General features: G+C 37.5%; 1 protein-coding gene across 1 annotated transcript; it reads right to left on the bottom strand.

Annotated features, from left to right (window-relative positions):
• Nucleotides 1-3,381: 3,381 nt before the first annotated feature.
• Nucleotides 3,382-10,658, bottom strand: fam89a (family with sequence similarity 89 member A). The gene is made up of 2 exons (XM_054619007.1): nt 10,149-10,658; nt 3,382-8,185 (listed from the first exon to the last, which is right to left on the bottom strand). The coding sequence occupies exons 1-2, from the start codon at nt 10,395-10,397 to the stop codon at nt 7,895-7,897; spliced, it is 540 nt and encodes a 179-aa protein (XP_054474982.1). The 5' UTR covers nt 10,398-10,658; the 3' UTR covers nt 3,382-7,894.
• Nucleotides 10,659-14,717: the final 4,059 nt, after the last annotated feature.

Raw genomic sequence — 14,717 nt, 5'->3', positions numbered from 1 at the left:
AAAAAGATATTGTACCTAATAGGTTCAGACTGGAGGTCATAGTTGAAGTAACTTTTCATCTAATAATCCATCATTATCTTTACTTAAGAAAAAACTGTTGCCCAATATGTATCAAATAGGATAATCTGAGCTGAACAGTGAAACTCTGTTTTAGTTATAAAAAATACATAAAGTATATTTGAAAGGAGAAGGGTTTATGTTGTTTTTTAATGTAATGAATGACCAATGCATCTTTAGATAGTTTTTTTTTGCATACATAAATGCTAATAACCGCAGAATTCTAACATGCTCACAATCACAACATGCTGATGTTTAATAATTATAATGCTCACATCTACTATCTTCACCATTTTAGTTTATTTGGCTTGCTTGTCAATGGAATGTCATTTATTTTGCACATTAAGATTTTTTTTCTTTTAGTTGGCACAAGAAACAAGTCAACCATTCATCCTGAGGGGAACATGAATGTGACAAAATTTCATGTGAATCCATCCAATCATCGCGGTTGTATGCCTCCACCAATCGTAGTGCAGTTTAAATACATGTCTGTCCATAATGTCATCACTTTATCATTTAGCCTTTTAGACATTTGTATAAAATCCTCATTATTAGTATGTGAATTCTTGAGTTATGGTGAGTTCATAGTGACCTTGACCTTTAACCTTTGACCAGGAAAATCAGTTAGTCCTTTAGTCCAAGTGGACGAATGTGCCAAATTTGAAGACTGGTACAGACAGACATCATGGCTGGTTATAAAGAATTTAGGCCAGTTGAATCTTGATGTCAGCAGGATGCAGCTCACAGAATTGTATTAGGCCATGTCATTATTCAAATGATGAGCTATTTACTGTAATTAGCAGAAATTGTGTTGCGCACTAACCAGCAGTCATTTGTCATGTAGTCATGGAGACAGCATGGAGTGGCCTCACTGGGATCAATGGACTGAAAAGAAAAACACAAAGGGAACTGGACAGCACAACATAACAAAAATGAACACAGGGGACTTCAGTTATATAATAACTAAATACAATAAAATATGCTCTCTGACAATACTTTACAAGAGTTATCAACAAAAATCAGCAAATGTCAAACTTCAGTTTAAAAATATTACCATTACTTAATTCAGAAGCACAGCTTTTGTGCATTTTATTGCCTTCAGCTGGTCCACACAGCCCGGCTCTGATGTGGCAATCTGTCCCATCCCTCCCTGTGGAGAGAGTGATGCGCACCTTGGATTTGCGCTCTCAATCAAGATTATGTTAATCTGCTCTAAGCTCCCAACAGACGCTCAGATGGGAAGCACGAGTCCAGGGCACAGAGCAGAGAGAGAGAGAGACAACATGGGCTTGACATGATGCACGCTGCACAACTGTCAGTATAGAGGGCCTTTGTACAGAGAATATGTCAAAGCCCTTTCATAAAGCTTTTAAAGGAATACTTGTTTTCTGATATATAGGGTGATACTGAGTCCTTTCATTTGACATCAGATCTGCTGTAGCCCAGCTCCAGAGCAGTTTGACTCTTTTGCTTTTCAATACTCGTTGTAGTTTCCAGTGGAGTGGAGGGACAAACATTGAATGCATACCATTTTATTTTGCTTTCAAATACTTATACTTAAACACAAATGAAAATACAGTTTGTAAAAAACAGAAAAATACCAGAAGACATCGTCAATCAAAAATACATTTGTTGGTATTGCAAAGCCGGAAACAAAAAACTCCAAAAGCAAAAGATTATATAAGAAATAAAAAAGGAATTACAAACCATCAAGATATTGCCAGTACAATTAAAAGTACTGTATTAATGAGTAAGTAAATAGTTTTAAGCAGAATATGTATTTCAAGTACAAAAGTAAAATTATTCATTAGGCATGCAAAATGTTGCATTAACATGCTAGCAGCAAATTTGCATTGGGGGGTGATATGACCTATTTTCAAGATTTGTCTGATTTGCTGTAAAATAATGCCTCATATATTATATGAAGCTCTTTGATCTGCAAAGTATTCAGCTGTCTGATAACTGAAGTGGAGTAAATAGTAACAGTAATTTTGCACTCACTATTAAATTGGTATTATATATTTTAAGAAACACCTATCAGACTATTGAACAGTCAGTATCAGAGAATTTAATGGACAAAATTCACAAAGCAGTGTTACCACAGCAGAAAACATGCTGCACATATGGAGTTGAAACGATTGCTTTGTGACCCATTTTCTTCAGTCTCACAGCGATGGAGGTTTGTGAGAATTTAAATAGAGTCTCGGAATGTGAAAAATATAAACAGTGTTATCATCATCAGTAATTCATCTGAAGCTCCCAGCACCAGGAGCTGGTACATCAAAGCCGTCACTCTTGCTGCAGTAATGATCAATTAAACCGGAACTGCTCCAGCATGGCAGCTACTCAAGACCAAAATGCAGATCGGTGCATTTAAATGCAGGTCAGAGTGAGACACATTCAGGAGAGAGAAAGAAAAAGTAGGACAGCAGAGAGAGGAGGAAGAAGACTGCAGTTTGGTCTGAGAGAGATGTGAGTTTTACTGGGGTTGATAGGGATGATAGTTTTTATTTTTTTTCTTATCATTTTTTGCCATGTTAGTCACATGCCTATGTGGATGTTGGTCCAAACTGAAATATCTCAACAACTATTTGATGGATTGCCATGAAATTTGGTTAAGATCTTCATTTTCCCCTCTGGGGGAAGTATAATAATTTTATTTAATTAACTTTTCATCTTCAAAATGTGTCCAGGGCTTTGATTTATGACCAAGTATACATACAAACTAATGAAATTCTCAGTGGTGGTTGAAGTATTCAGATCTGTTACTTAATTAAAAGTGGCAAAACTACACTGTAGATACACTCTGAAGTCCTGCATTCAAAGATTTTCCTTTAATATATGAACGTAAGTATAAGAATCAAAATATACCAAAAGCAAAAGTACTCATTATGCAGAATGATCCATTTCTGAATCATTTATATTCTATTATTTGATTATATTTATTGATGCATTCATGTGTACATCACTTTAATTCTGCAACTGGAAAAAGAAGCTAATTTCATCACGTGCTGAGTTGCTCTATCTATAAAAGAATGTAGAAATTTAAAGTAGAATAACATAGAAATACAACACGGGGCATCAAGCTCTCAAATGAAACCCATTCTTTAATGTGGGGTTCCAGGTTTTACAAAGGTAACAGCTTTTCAACGGGGGAAGAAATGTGCAAGAAAAATAGTTTTCTAAAAAAGCTGTTGAGTTGTCTGTCTCCTAGTAAAGGACAAACTTTAAGTTCATTTAGAGCCGATTCAACTCTAAACAATTGGTTCAGTTTTGTGTAGAGGATTAAAAAAAGACTCACTCCAAACCTGAAAAGTATGGAATCACTTTATTATTTCATATCAGTATTATAATTATGATAACATTGAGACTAATTGTCCAAAGTAACAGTAGTATGGTCACAACACGTTTTCTGAGTAACTTCTGCTTATGCAACACAAAATACATTAACACACTTCTTTCCTCTATAGTGATTTAATGAATGATTATGATGAATGATATACAGTATAAATATTAAGTCAGACATTTCGCTCAGATTCAAACAAAGTGAACAGCTGCAGCCAGCTTTTAGAAAAGATGGATAACAATCTGAAAAATCAGTTTGTCAACGCTAATAATCGGCTGTAAAAAGGATGTTATATTAAATACTTCGAAGGCTGTCTTGTGTTTTACTTGGCTGATTCACACGCTACAATTCAAATGATAAAACCCAGGTCTCAACACAGGTCAGATAAAGGAGTAGAAGTTTGACTTTTAGTGGAAAAACTCAACATTTACTTTAATTGATTTGGGGGCTTTTTTCAGGGAGCCACGCAAAAGCACAAAGTTTTTAGACGACTGAAACACGGCCATTTTACAGCTCATCTCATTCCATCCTTCCTACAGTTCCCAGAGTGCTTAGTAACAACCACTAAAGCAGGTGTGTGAGGTGATCAATGAGGAGTTACTGCGATTCCAGTAATACCCCTCATTTTAGTCAAAGCACGTGCAGTCTTTGTGGTTGCATTGCATTCTGGTCTACTGACGCCACTTTAAGAATTAAAAAAAAGTCTGTCTCTTCTAACAATTGATTTCTTCGTGCGATTGTTTAAGCTGGTGCAAAGTAGCGGCTTTAGGAAGAAGCCCTTGCGGTTTGATTAAGAGACACGTACGACACTTGACAGTTACATTTATCCACTGTAGTTGCTGTAAGTATGACGGTGACACATCACATTTTGCACATTTACAATCGTGTTCAGTATGTTTTAGGATTTTAGGTAAGACATGTTGATTATTTCTCATCAGGGGCAATGAACAAACGACAACAAAACATTTTGCCACAAGTTTACCCTGAGATGACATGACCGTATTACACATCCAACAATCATGTTAAAAGAGGGGAGGTTGTTAAAGTAGGAAACACACTTTTTAAGCGCAAACCGTACGATATTGGGGCGCAACTTGCTGGTGTTCAATTTAAAGCGCGTTTCTTACTCTCTTGTGCTGGATTAAGAGTCAGTTGAGCAACTGAACAAGGAGCACCGTGTGCCTGCGTGATTAAGAAAAACTCAAAGAGGGATCAGGTAGTTTTTAGAGATATTTAACACACAACAACCACAAAAATGTGAAAAATCATTTGTTAAATACTTGTGTGAACAAGTGAGGAGCGCACCATGTAGTTTATTTTGCAAGTGACTTGACTGATTTTAAGGCTGTTACAAGTTTCAGATGTTAAAGCTGCTTCATGTGGAAGGTTAAATTTGAATTTGACAAAATAAATGTTGTAGGAAACCGTGGTTATTCTATGGCCTTCCATGTTTGATGTGTACAATGTCTGGAAAGCATCAAACAAGACAGGAAAAAAACTGTGTCAGCAACTCAAATTTCAGAGGGAATAAGCATCAGAAAATGCACCGCTCCCAACAGCTGCATCCTCGTCAATAAAATGAAAAGGGGCCTTTGACAGGAGGAAAAAAAAAAGGAAAACAAAAAACAGCAGAGCCTGGAGGAGTGAACCTCCAAATCTCTAAATAGCTTTTAATCAGCTCTTTCTGAGCTTTTCTGGATTTGTATTTTGATGTAATTCACTACCAGTAAGGGATTAAGGAGGTTGCAAAAGTCATTGAGTTTACATTTCTACAGGTAGCAGCTTTAGAAACCAAGTGCATGTCAAGCGAGTCAAATGATAAAACAGTTTATGTTTTATTCTCCGTCACATATTAAACAGCAAACCTCAAGTCTGAAACCTGGAGGCTTAGAAAGGCACTAATTGTGTAGACATCCAATGAAACGTCTGGGGTCAAGTTAATGCAGAAATGTTTTATGCTGCGTATTGTTTTCTAGCTTCAGATTAGGTCGCAACGATAGAAGAGGTGTTTTTACTGACCCTCAACGGGTAATTTGACTGGAAATATTAGCGACATCCAGATTCAGGTTTACCGTACAAACAAAATGTTTTGTTCCATAAATCTGGGACCTGTTTTATGGACTGGTAAGATTGGTAACAAATACAAGTGAGCAAACATTCAACTCAATTCATTAGATGATGGAGCCAGTACCATCATATTCTACTGAAGACTCTGTTAAGGTTTTTAGTTCTTCATAGAAACTTGCATTATAGGTATTAACAGCACAAGATTTAAAAGTGAGCAGGTAGTGTAGTTTTTGAGCGAGCGGTGTTGTGATGTTACACTGCAGCAATGTCTGTGTGATAATAGGTCACTATGATTTATTTTTTCAAAGTTGTTGATACTTTACTTTTGACTGACATTCTCTTTGTTAATGCAGACGTGTTTTACCAAACATAAAGAAACTGAGACTTTCACTTGTCAGTCAGCGACAAACACATGAATTAAGAATATTTAGTGGCAAAAACCATCACCACAATGAAAAATTAACTTTCACTGCTATAGCACAGGACGTCATGTTTATGATAACTATTAAGACATTCTTTAAGACATTATATGTCATTATGTTCTGTACATTTTAAGAGAAATTGAACCATATAAGAGCAGCTCATTATTGGGAAAATGCATTATTTAGCACCTAAAACTAAATACATTTCATTTTGAGTGCTGTACTTTCTTTGGTTTGTGTTCCACTAGCACACAAATAGTGGACCAGCCTACAAAACAGGTGGCGTCACGTGATCTATACAGACACAATATCAACACTGAAACTTAACACACCTTCTCAAAGTGAAGGTGGGAGCTGACGGTCATTTTGTCGTTTGACTGACAGATAGAACAGCTGTGTGTTGAGCTGTGGCGTTGCATGCTACAGGTTCGGCTTAACTCTTGGCTTAGTAGTTTAAGTGATTATGGAAGACCATTCATATGTGTAGCAGAAATATTTGAACATCCAAAGAGTCATACTTGGAGTCTGAAATAAGGCTGCCTTTGTGGAGTGTTTCAATCATAAACACGTCGAGATCCATTGAGATGTCTTGAATTGAAACCACTTGCTGTTACAATCTTGTTTGTAACCAGTACTGTCTAGAAAACTCAACATGTACCTCTGTTTTAGGACAGTTAAACAGCCTGTCAAAAGGTTTGCGGGTATGTTGAAACCCTAATAACACCAATTACATTTCTCACTGACGTGTCCAATAATAATGATCAGCTTGGTGTTGACCCTGTTAAGTGTGAGTCCATGTACCTGCTAGATGCTGCAAAGCATGTGTTGTTAGGATGAGATCAGTTTTAGTGGGATACACAGTATTATAAAGTACCCTGTATTCAACTGACGGTTGCTACCTCCGTGTTGACATACAGCTTTGTGTTTACACTGCAACATTTGAAGGCCACAGTGAGTGCGGAACAAACTTGTTCAAACAAAAAGCTGAACTTTTCAAACTCGCTGGCCATCATGATAACTTTCAATTGATGCTGGCTAGCAAGCACTTTATACCTGGCTATGTTGTTGTTGATTATATTCATATTTTAAAACTGTCTCCAGCATTTTGAACAGTCTAGCATCTAGAAAGGCAGAAAAGTGTCACCCTCACTCCTGTAACAAAACTCACTTTGTTTTTGAGCTTTTTAACAATGTGAGCAGGTTTGAGGACTTCACCTCTTTCACCATTCTTCAGGTCTGACTGCAATTTAATGATTTCACCAATTTACAAGCACAAACACACACCGTCTCAATCAACATGTCCACGCAGACGACTGTCTCTTTTTTACCAACACTGTTTGCAGAATCAAGAATTCGCTGTGTTTATTTCTAGAGTCCCAATTTCTGGGTTGCCCAAGCAGTAAATAATGTACCCTTATACCTGGGTAGAGTTACAGTACAAAACTTCCGTTGAGAATAACATGAAAGCAAATATCTTGATATTTATATTATATAATAAATAATACAACTTTGTTCATATATTTTGTATATGTAAAAAAAGTTCTGCCAAAAAGGGTGCTACCGAAAACACTTGATATAGAAGCAGCAGCAGAGCTTTTTATAAAAAGAAATAATATATATTGCCTAATGTTTACTATATGGAGTCCTGGATTACGATCCATCTCAACTCCTGAGTTTGAGAAGGTGTCAACAGGCGGCTTGTCAAAACAGCAAGCCACTCAGCTCCGCAGTCTGATGAAGCTCCTGGTCACGCTGCAAAAAAAAAAAAAAAAAAAAAAACACTTCTGCAGCCCAAGCAGGGGTGTGTTTCACCTGAGGAGGAGCTGAACTGAAAGCTGGAGTCTAGTGTTGTAATGGATTACCATAAACTGCTACCTCTAACTGACCAGTTCCTTCTTGGAGACCATAAAAGGTTTCCAGAGACACTTCTCCAGCTTAACTCAAGTCTTTCACCCCCCCCGAAATATGTATCCGTCTGCAGAAAAACGCTGAAAACGAGGCCTCAGATGGTAACGTGAAAGGAGTCCCAGCTGTCGTCTTTGCTGATGCTGCTGCTCCCATTCTTGGACGCTGCCATTGTTGCCATCCCGTCTCCGACGTCTCTATCCGGCTGTTCCCCGGTGGGAGTGGCGCCAGCATCCGGGTAATACTCGTCGTCCTCATCGAAGTAGCCGTTCTCCAACATGCTGGAGGCGGCGCTCAGGTCCTGGCAGCTGCCCTTGTAATCCTGGATGGACTCGTGGAGCGACCACAGCTGGCACAGCAGCGACATGTCCTGCTGACGCAAACCCACCTGGAGGGAAAAACGGGGTTTAGATCCTTATTAATACATGATACATTTCTAACTTTTTAGGTTCACGAGGACACACCCAAACTTGTCCAGTGCAGGTCTGACACAAACCGAAGAAATCAGCTGTATGCTCAAACATGACCACAAAGTGCATACCAATTCCATAGTTAAACATAAAATCTTCTCTTCCACAATACTTCAAAAGTATAGCTATGCAAGAAAGCACTCGTTTGAGATTATCTATGATTGTTACTAACTTGAGTTACTAACTAGCCCCAGATAACTAGAGCTGCAACTAACCATTTTTGCCATTATTTTATTCAACGACCAAGAGAAAATGCAGCAAATATTCAGCAAATCCTCAAACTTAAGAAACACAAACATGTTTTGATGAACAAACATTATCAAATTAATCCATTAGCAAAAGAATAACTGGTGGATTTTCTGTAAATCAAAAATGCAATGAATCTACCATTTTTTTATATTCAAATACCTGTTTAAGTTATTTTAAAAAAAAGGAGAAAAAACAAACATCGACAGGTTCCAGCCTCTCTTAAATGTGAGAATTTTCAGCATTTTATATGGATTTGTAATTTGAATATCTTTGGGTTTTTGGACTGTTTGCCAGACAAAACAAGTGATGTCTGATGGTCATCTTATAACTGTTTAATTAATTGATTAATATTAACAAAAGAATAAATTAGTAAACTTATCCTTATCTGCAACACTACCTGACATTATGACATTAATAATTCAAGGCAAAAAAAACAAAACAACAACTCTCCTGGCAGGGTTTAAAGGGGGATTTCTACTGCAGACCACTCAGCTGACAACGAACTGAGGGTCACTGCATTGTCTTCCAAACAAGCCACAGTGGGCAGACATGCAAGTCAGTCAGTCAAAACAGCTGAAACCCAGTTCTGTCTCCATAAACTAGGGAGCGGCTTAATGATTCTAACATGTAGGACACTGACAACTTATTAGACAATGTGAACTACAAACTCATAGTAATACATTAACAGCAACAAAGCCTTGAGTAGGGAACGTGCTGCAGTGGGAACAAAGCATGGAGGCAGGAATAGGATTTAGTAAAGCCTGTAACCAAAATCCAAATGGCAAAGGGATAGAGTGGCAGCAACAGTTTGACCTCTTTTATCGGAATTACTGGCTATGAGGAAAACAGACTATTGATATGTATCGACCATCAGCCATGGAGGAGACTACATTCATACTGAAATCAGTTGTGGTCGTGTAATGACAACCCTGCTGCTGGAGAGAGTGTTATGAAGAGTCTATAATAAGTGTCTCACTCTGTTTATACCCATGTAACAACATGCATTAGTTCACTACAAGATTGCATGCTAGAGCATGAAAAAAATGTTTTGTACTGAAGGTTGATGAAGCTTTGAATAAAAATCAGCACAAGTCTATTTTTGTCTCAACCACTGAAAAGCTGTTCCTGATCATGGTTCCTCTTGTAGCTGTAATTTAATGCCAGACTCCCTTATTAAAAAAAATAATATTTTTTTTTGCATATAAAAAGATACACTTTATTAATAAATCGGTTCTTTTCATAACTTTGGCAAACATACAAGTCACTAAACAGACCTTATTACAATTCACAGAAATTGCTAGTTATGTTGGGCTTGTTTGGTTGCACTATATCTGCAAAGAAGCGAGATTAAATAAAAGTTGATTTATTATTCACGTATTGTATTGTATTGTATGGTAAATTTGTGAAAGCCGAATTAATTAAGAAACTCTATGAATTGGCAAAAAAAAAAAAAAAAAAAAAGCTTTAAGTTATATACAAAGAGGTGTGTATGTTTGCCTTAAAGCCAGCCAACATCACTCTAACAGTCTGTCTGTTGGGATCTGGCCGCACACGAATGTGCATCATGGAGATTAAGCAGCGTCCACAGACACACTTTCTTTCCGTCACATAAAATGATCCGTGAACACTTACCATCTCTTTCCGCAGGAGAGCCAGAGCAGCGTCGAGGTTTGCCGGCTTGTGGGCCAGCAGGCTGTCGGTGTTGTTCCTCCCTCGGCTCAGGTCGTCCTGGATCATGGTCTTCTTCACGTACATCCTCTCCATTTCTCTCCAGGAGCCACCGCTTGAGTTCAGCAAGCCGCTCAGGCTCTTCGGCAGCGGGGGCAGACCCTCGATGCAGGCCATCCCTCCCAGCGAGCCGTTAGCTGACTTACCATTCATTGTCCTGTGAGGATATATGTTAGTATGTACACTGGAGTTGACTGTTGAGTCCCGATATACGGTAAACGCTGAGAACAAACAGGCGTCTCCCGCACCAAACAAGACGAGCAACAGCCGTGGTTTTCTCTGTCCAGGGCGGCCAGCGACGCCACATCAAGTTACCCGGATCTAAGTAGGTCAACATCCGGTGCGCTCATCAAAATAAAAGCATCACAGGGTGAACATTCATTTTCTTATTGAGAAAATATGATCTGTGGATTCTCAAAGCATTTTTTTTTTATTTATTTCACAATGAAAACGTTCATTATTTTCTGAGTTGGGTTGGATAGACATACTGGTGTTTTAATGTACCATTTGACCATCTTACTTTTTAGAATAGTTTTCTGTCTGTATATATACTATTTCAGTTATTGTGGATTCTTTACTGTTTTTATTGCTTATTTATAATACTTGTTTTTTTATCTTGTTTTTCTTTTACTATGTCTCTTGTTTGCACTATAACCTATGCTGCTGTAATCCTGTACATGTCCCCGCTGCGGGACTAATAAAGGATTATTTTATTTTATCTCATCTTTCCACTCATGATATAAAAAAATTGATGGTTTCATATAATATATAATATATATATATATATATAATATAAAATCAAATGGACGACACTGAATGCAATTGTATTGTATTTTACTGAATAATAGTTGTGATTTAGTTATTTTTAGACTGCATATTTTAGTGTTTACTTAATAGCTTTTATTTAGAATATGCATTTCCGGTTGATGTGAGTTATTATTGTAAACTTGCCGGATTGTGTGGCTGAGTGGTAAAATCCGCTTCCTGCCCTTTTAACACAGTGACTGCTGGGCGTCTCCCTGCCAATGGCAACACTTACAGGCAGGAACACTGTCTTTTATATCATGTTTAGCCATTAGACAAGAGCTGAGACAAGGTCACTGTTTATAATGAGAAATGAGATACATATGTTCTTTTTTTAATTTTTTTAAATAAAATACTTTTGTTTGTCACTTTTAAAATATTGATAAATTGATACACACTTTCTCTTTAGATACATTTATAACTAACTGAAGAAATGCACATATGTAAATGCAAATACAAATTACATTTTTACACTTTGAAGTCAATCGTAAATGAAAAACTAGAGTTTTTATAAACACAACATGTACAATATCATCCATAGACTGTGTATGCATGATATATTCAAGTCCACTGAATAAGCTAGAGAATATATGATTGGTCTTATTTTTTTTGCAATTAACTAAATGTCTGCCTATCGGTTTGATATAACATTGTGTATATTTGAGTCCCTACAATACAACTAATTGATATATGTTTCCCCAGACAGAGGGTTTGAGGTCATGATGGGAGTGTGTGTGTGCACAGAACAATAGTTTTGAGTATAAAGGACAGATGGTGGGCTTCACTTCCCCCCCAGCCTGCAGCTCCGTCACAACAATAACACATCAATAACCTTGAAATCAACTCACAAAAGCATCACACACGCTCCTCGGCAAAGAGAGTGTGTGCTGTACCACACACACACACACACACACACACACACACACACACACACAGAGCAGATGGATGACGCCTGAAGCCTGGTATTTCTAATCACTCTGCTGAAATGAATTAAACCTGACTCATTTCCTATGGACAGTTAAGTCATAAACACACATGGTGTGCTTCTTGTAAGCATCCTGCCGCAAGGTCTCAAGCTTAAAAAAAGACAGGCATGGCTCAAAGAAATAATCATATGATGATATTTTGCGTTCATTGATCAGAGTATTTTTTTAAAAAGGTGATTCTAAAGCTGTCATTAAATTATATAAAGGAATAGTTCAACATTTGATGTATTGTATATTCACTTACTTTCTTGGGAGTAAGATGGGAAGATATTCATCTCATGTCTGATGCATAAAATGGGTTTGCAGATGTGAAGCTGTTACGGAGCCCTCAAACTGACACAATGTAAAAACTCATGAGACAAGTCAGAAATATAATTTAATAATATTAACAGTTAAGTATTTAAAATTGAGTTAAAAAGAAATACAAAGCTCGATCTCGATCTTTCCTTAAAACTCAAATTAATGAGTCTTTTCTTTGACATTAGGTGGAAAAGAAGACATAAATGTCAAGGAAAACACATAAAGTCCAACACTAGCTTCCATTGCGGTCCTTGATGAAAGTTAATAATACAAAGATAGAGGCATATTGTCTGTGAATTTCTAATTAGCTGTAGCTAGCTAACTTTGTTAGCGTTAGCTTGCTGTCAGGCCTACGAGACTTAATACCAGGGTGCTGCAGCAGTATGCAATGCATATATGTATATAATTGATTAACGTTGCAGTAAAGTAAGCTAGGTGGCTAGCTGCTCTTATAAGGGTTTTCTGTTAAGTTAGCTAGTTAGTTACTTAGCTTGTTTGCTCCACTGATGTTAAACACACTTTTAGTTAGTATCTTCTACACCTTTTCCTCCATATTTTTGTCAATTTCGAGGCTCCATAGGTTCAAATGTGTATTTAAGCCCACCTTAAACAACTTGAATGCTCAGTGTTTAATATAAAATAAAGCTGCATTCACTGCTAAATAGTTGTGTTATGAAATGGATAATGAAATACCAATGTGACTTTATAACTGCATACTATGCTACCAGTCAACACAGTATCATGTTATATTCGCCCTCTAGAAAGCGTCCCCACTGTACAGCCTCATCCTGCTCTCAAAACAATTAGCCATCAGCTGACAGTCCACAGCTGTACAGTTTACAGAGACCGATCAAGGGCAATCTGTTTTGTGTGAGGGTTTTATGAGCAGACGGACCCCTCTTTAAGCTTTTATCATAATAACCATCACCACCACCACCACCACCACCATCATCATCATCATCATCACTGCCTCCTGACATCAAAGGATTAGGCATATGAGGGTACCCCCTGGGGATGCATGTAACCATAGCAGGCTCGTGTTAATCTGCCTTGCTGAAAAGCACACGGGTTGGCATCACTTAGCGTTGGCCGGCTAATAATGGTCAAACGACATCCGCTTATGTCTCTGCTGGAAAGCGATATGTTGCTTAAGGCCCCAAATATACAGTAAGTAGCTTACTCATATAGGCACAAGAGGACACCACACTTCTCCAATGCATAGAATATGTTCCATAATAAATGAGTCATTTGAATTTTCCCACCACACTTTAAATCATGGATGAAACCGCAGGCAAAATATGAAAATGCCATCATTAAGTTATCTTATACAAGAAAAAGCATAAATTATCTAACAAAAAATGCATATCAAGAGACAATTATTTTTTAACGTCACATAGATTCCAATATATATTAAAAAACATAAGCACCATCATTTGTTGATGAATGATCTTTGCAGAGAAAAAACTGGCACCTCTACCAGAACAAATCACCCCAAAGTGTGCCTCAGTCCCATCTAGCCAACGGAACAACATTGCATTGAACTTGGAGCTAGTCTGGTATGCATCATTGTCAGAGGGACACAATAGGTCTGAAGGGAAGGAGGGAGGGTGGTGTATGTATGTGTGTGTTAGGAGGAGGTCAGCTTCCTATAGTGTGTCAGCGTACAGCAGGTCAGGAAAGAGGAGTGTCCGGTTAGAACAGCTGCTGTCACTGACATGAGATTTCCTCTGCTGAAGGGCCTCTGGAGGGAATGAGATCAGAATGAGGTAATCGTAGTGACAATGGGAGTATACTGCTCATTTATAGCATATAATTGCAGAGAAAACCTATGTGGAAGCCATGTCAACAATAGAAATATAGCAAAAACAATACAATCGTGTTCAGGTGCAATGGTGACCAACATGTACTTTACATTTTTTTTACATTCCTCTGTTGAAGACAGAAAGCAGGGAGTCATTTCTCACTGTGGGAATGTGTGCGCTGGCTTCAGGTGCTACTCATTGTACCCTGCAACTTGAGTGTAGAAGCCAAGGAAAAGTAATTTCCTCAAGTGCTGCACTTTGCTGTAAAAGTTTCATTTTTAGGTACTTCACTTGAATATTTCCATGGTGTTTATTACTTTGATTTCCACAGAGGGAATATAGTATACTTCTTGCTCCACTACATTTATTTAACAGTTACTGATTCTAGTTACTTATTAGTCTAATATTAAAGCAGTGGTTTCCGACATTTATGTATTAGAAATATACAGGAACATTTACCATAGACAATTCAAAAATTTAAAACCCAATTTGTACAGCTGAATTTATTTATTTTTTCCTCTTCCCATTCATCATCTCATGAGCCCTCATATTTATCTGCTGAGACTTTGGAACCATTGAAC

The sequence above is a fragment of the Anoplopoma fimbria genome, chromosome 18 (genome assembly GCF_027596085.1).
Source record: "Anoplopoma fimbria isolate UVic2021 breed Golden Eagle Sablefish chromosome 18, Afim_UVic_2022, whole genome shotgun sequence".
NCBI lineage: Eukaryota > Metazoa > Chordata > Actinopteri > Perciformes > Anoplopomatidae > Anoplopoma > Anoplopoma fimbria.
Note: the sequence above shows the minus strand (reverse complement) of the source record. Positions and strands in the feature narration are given on the sequence as shown.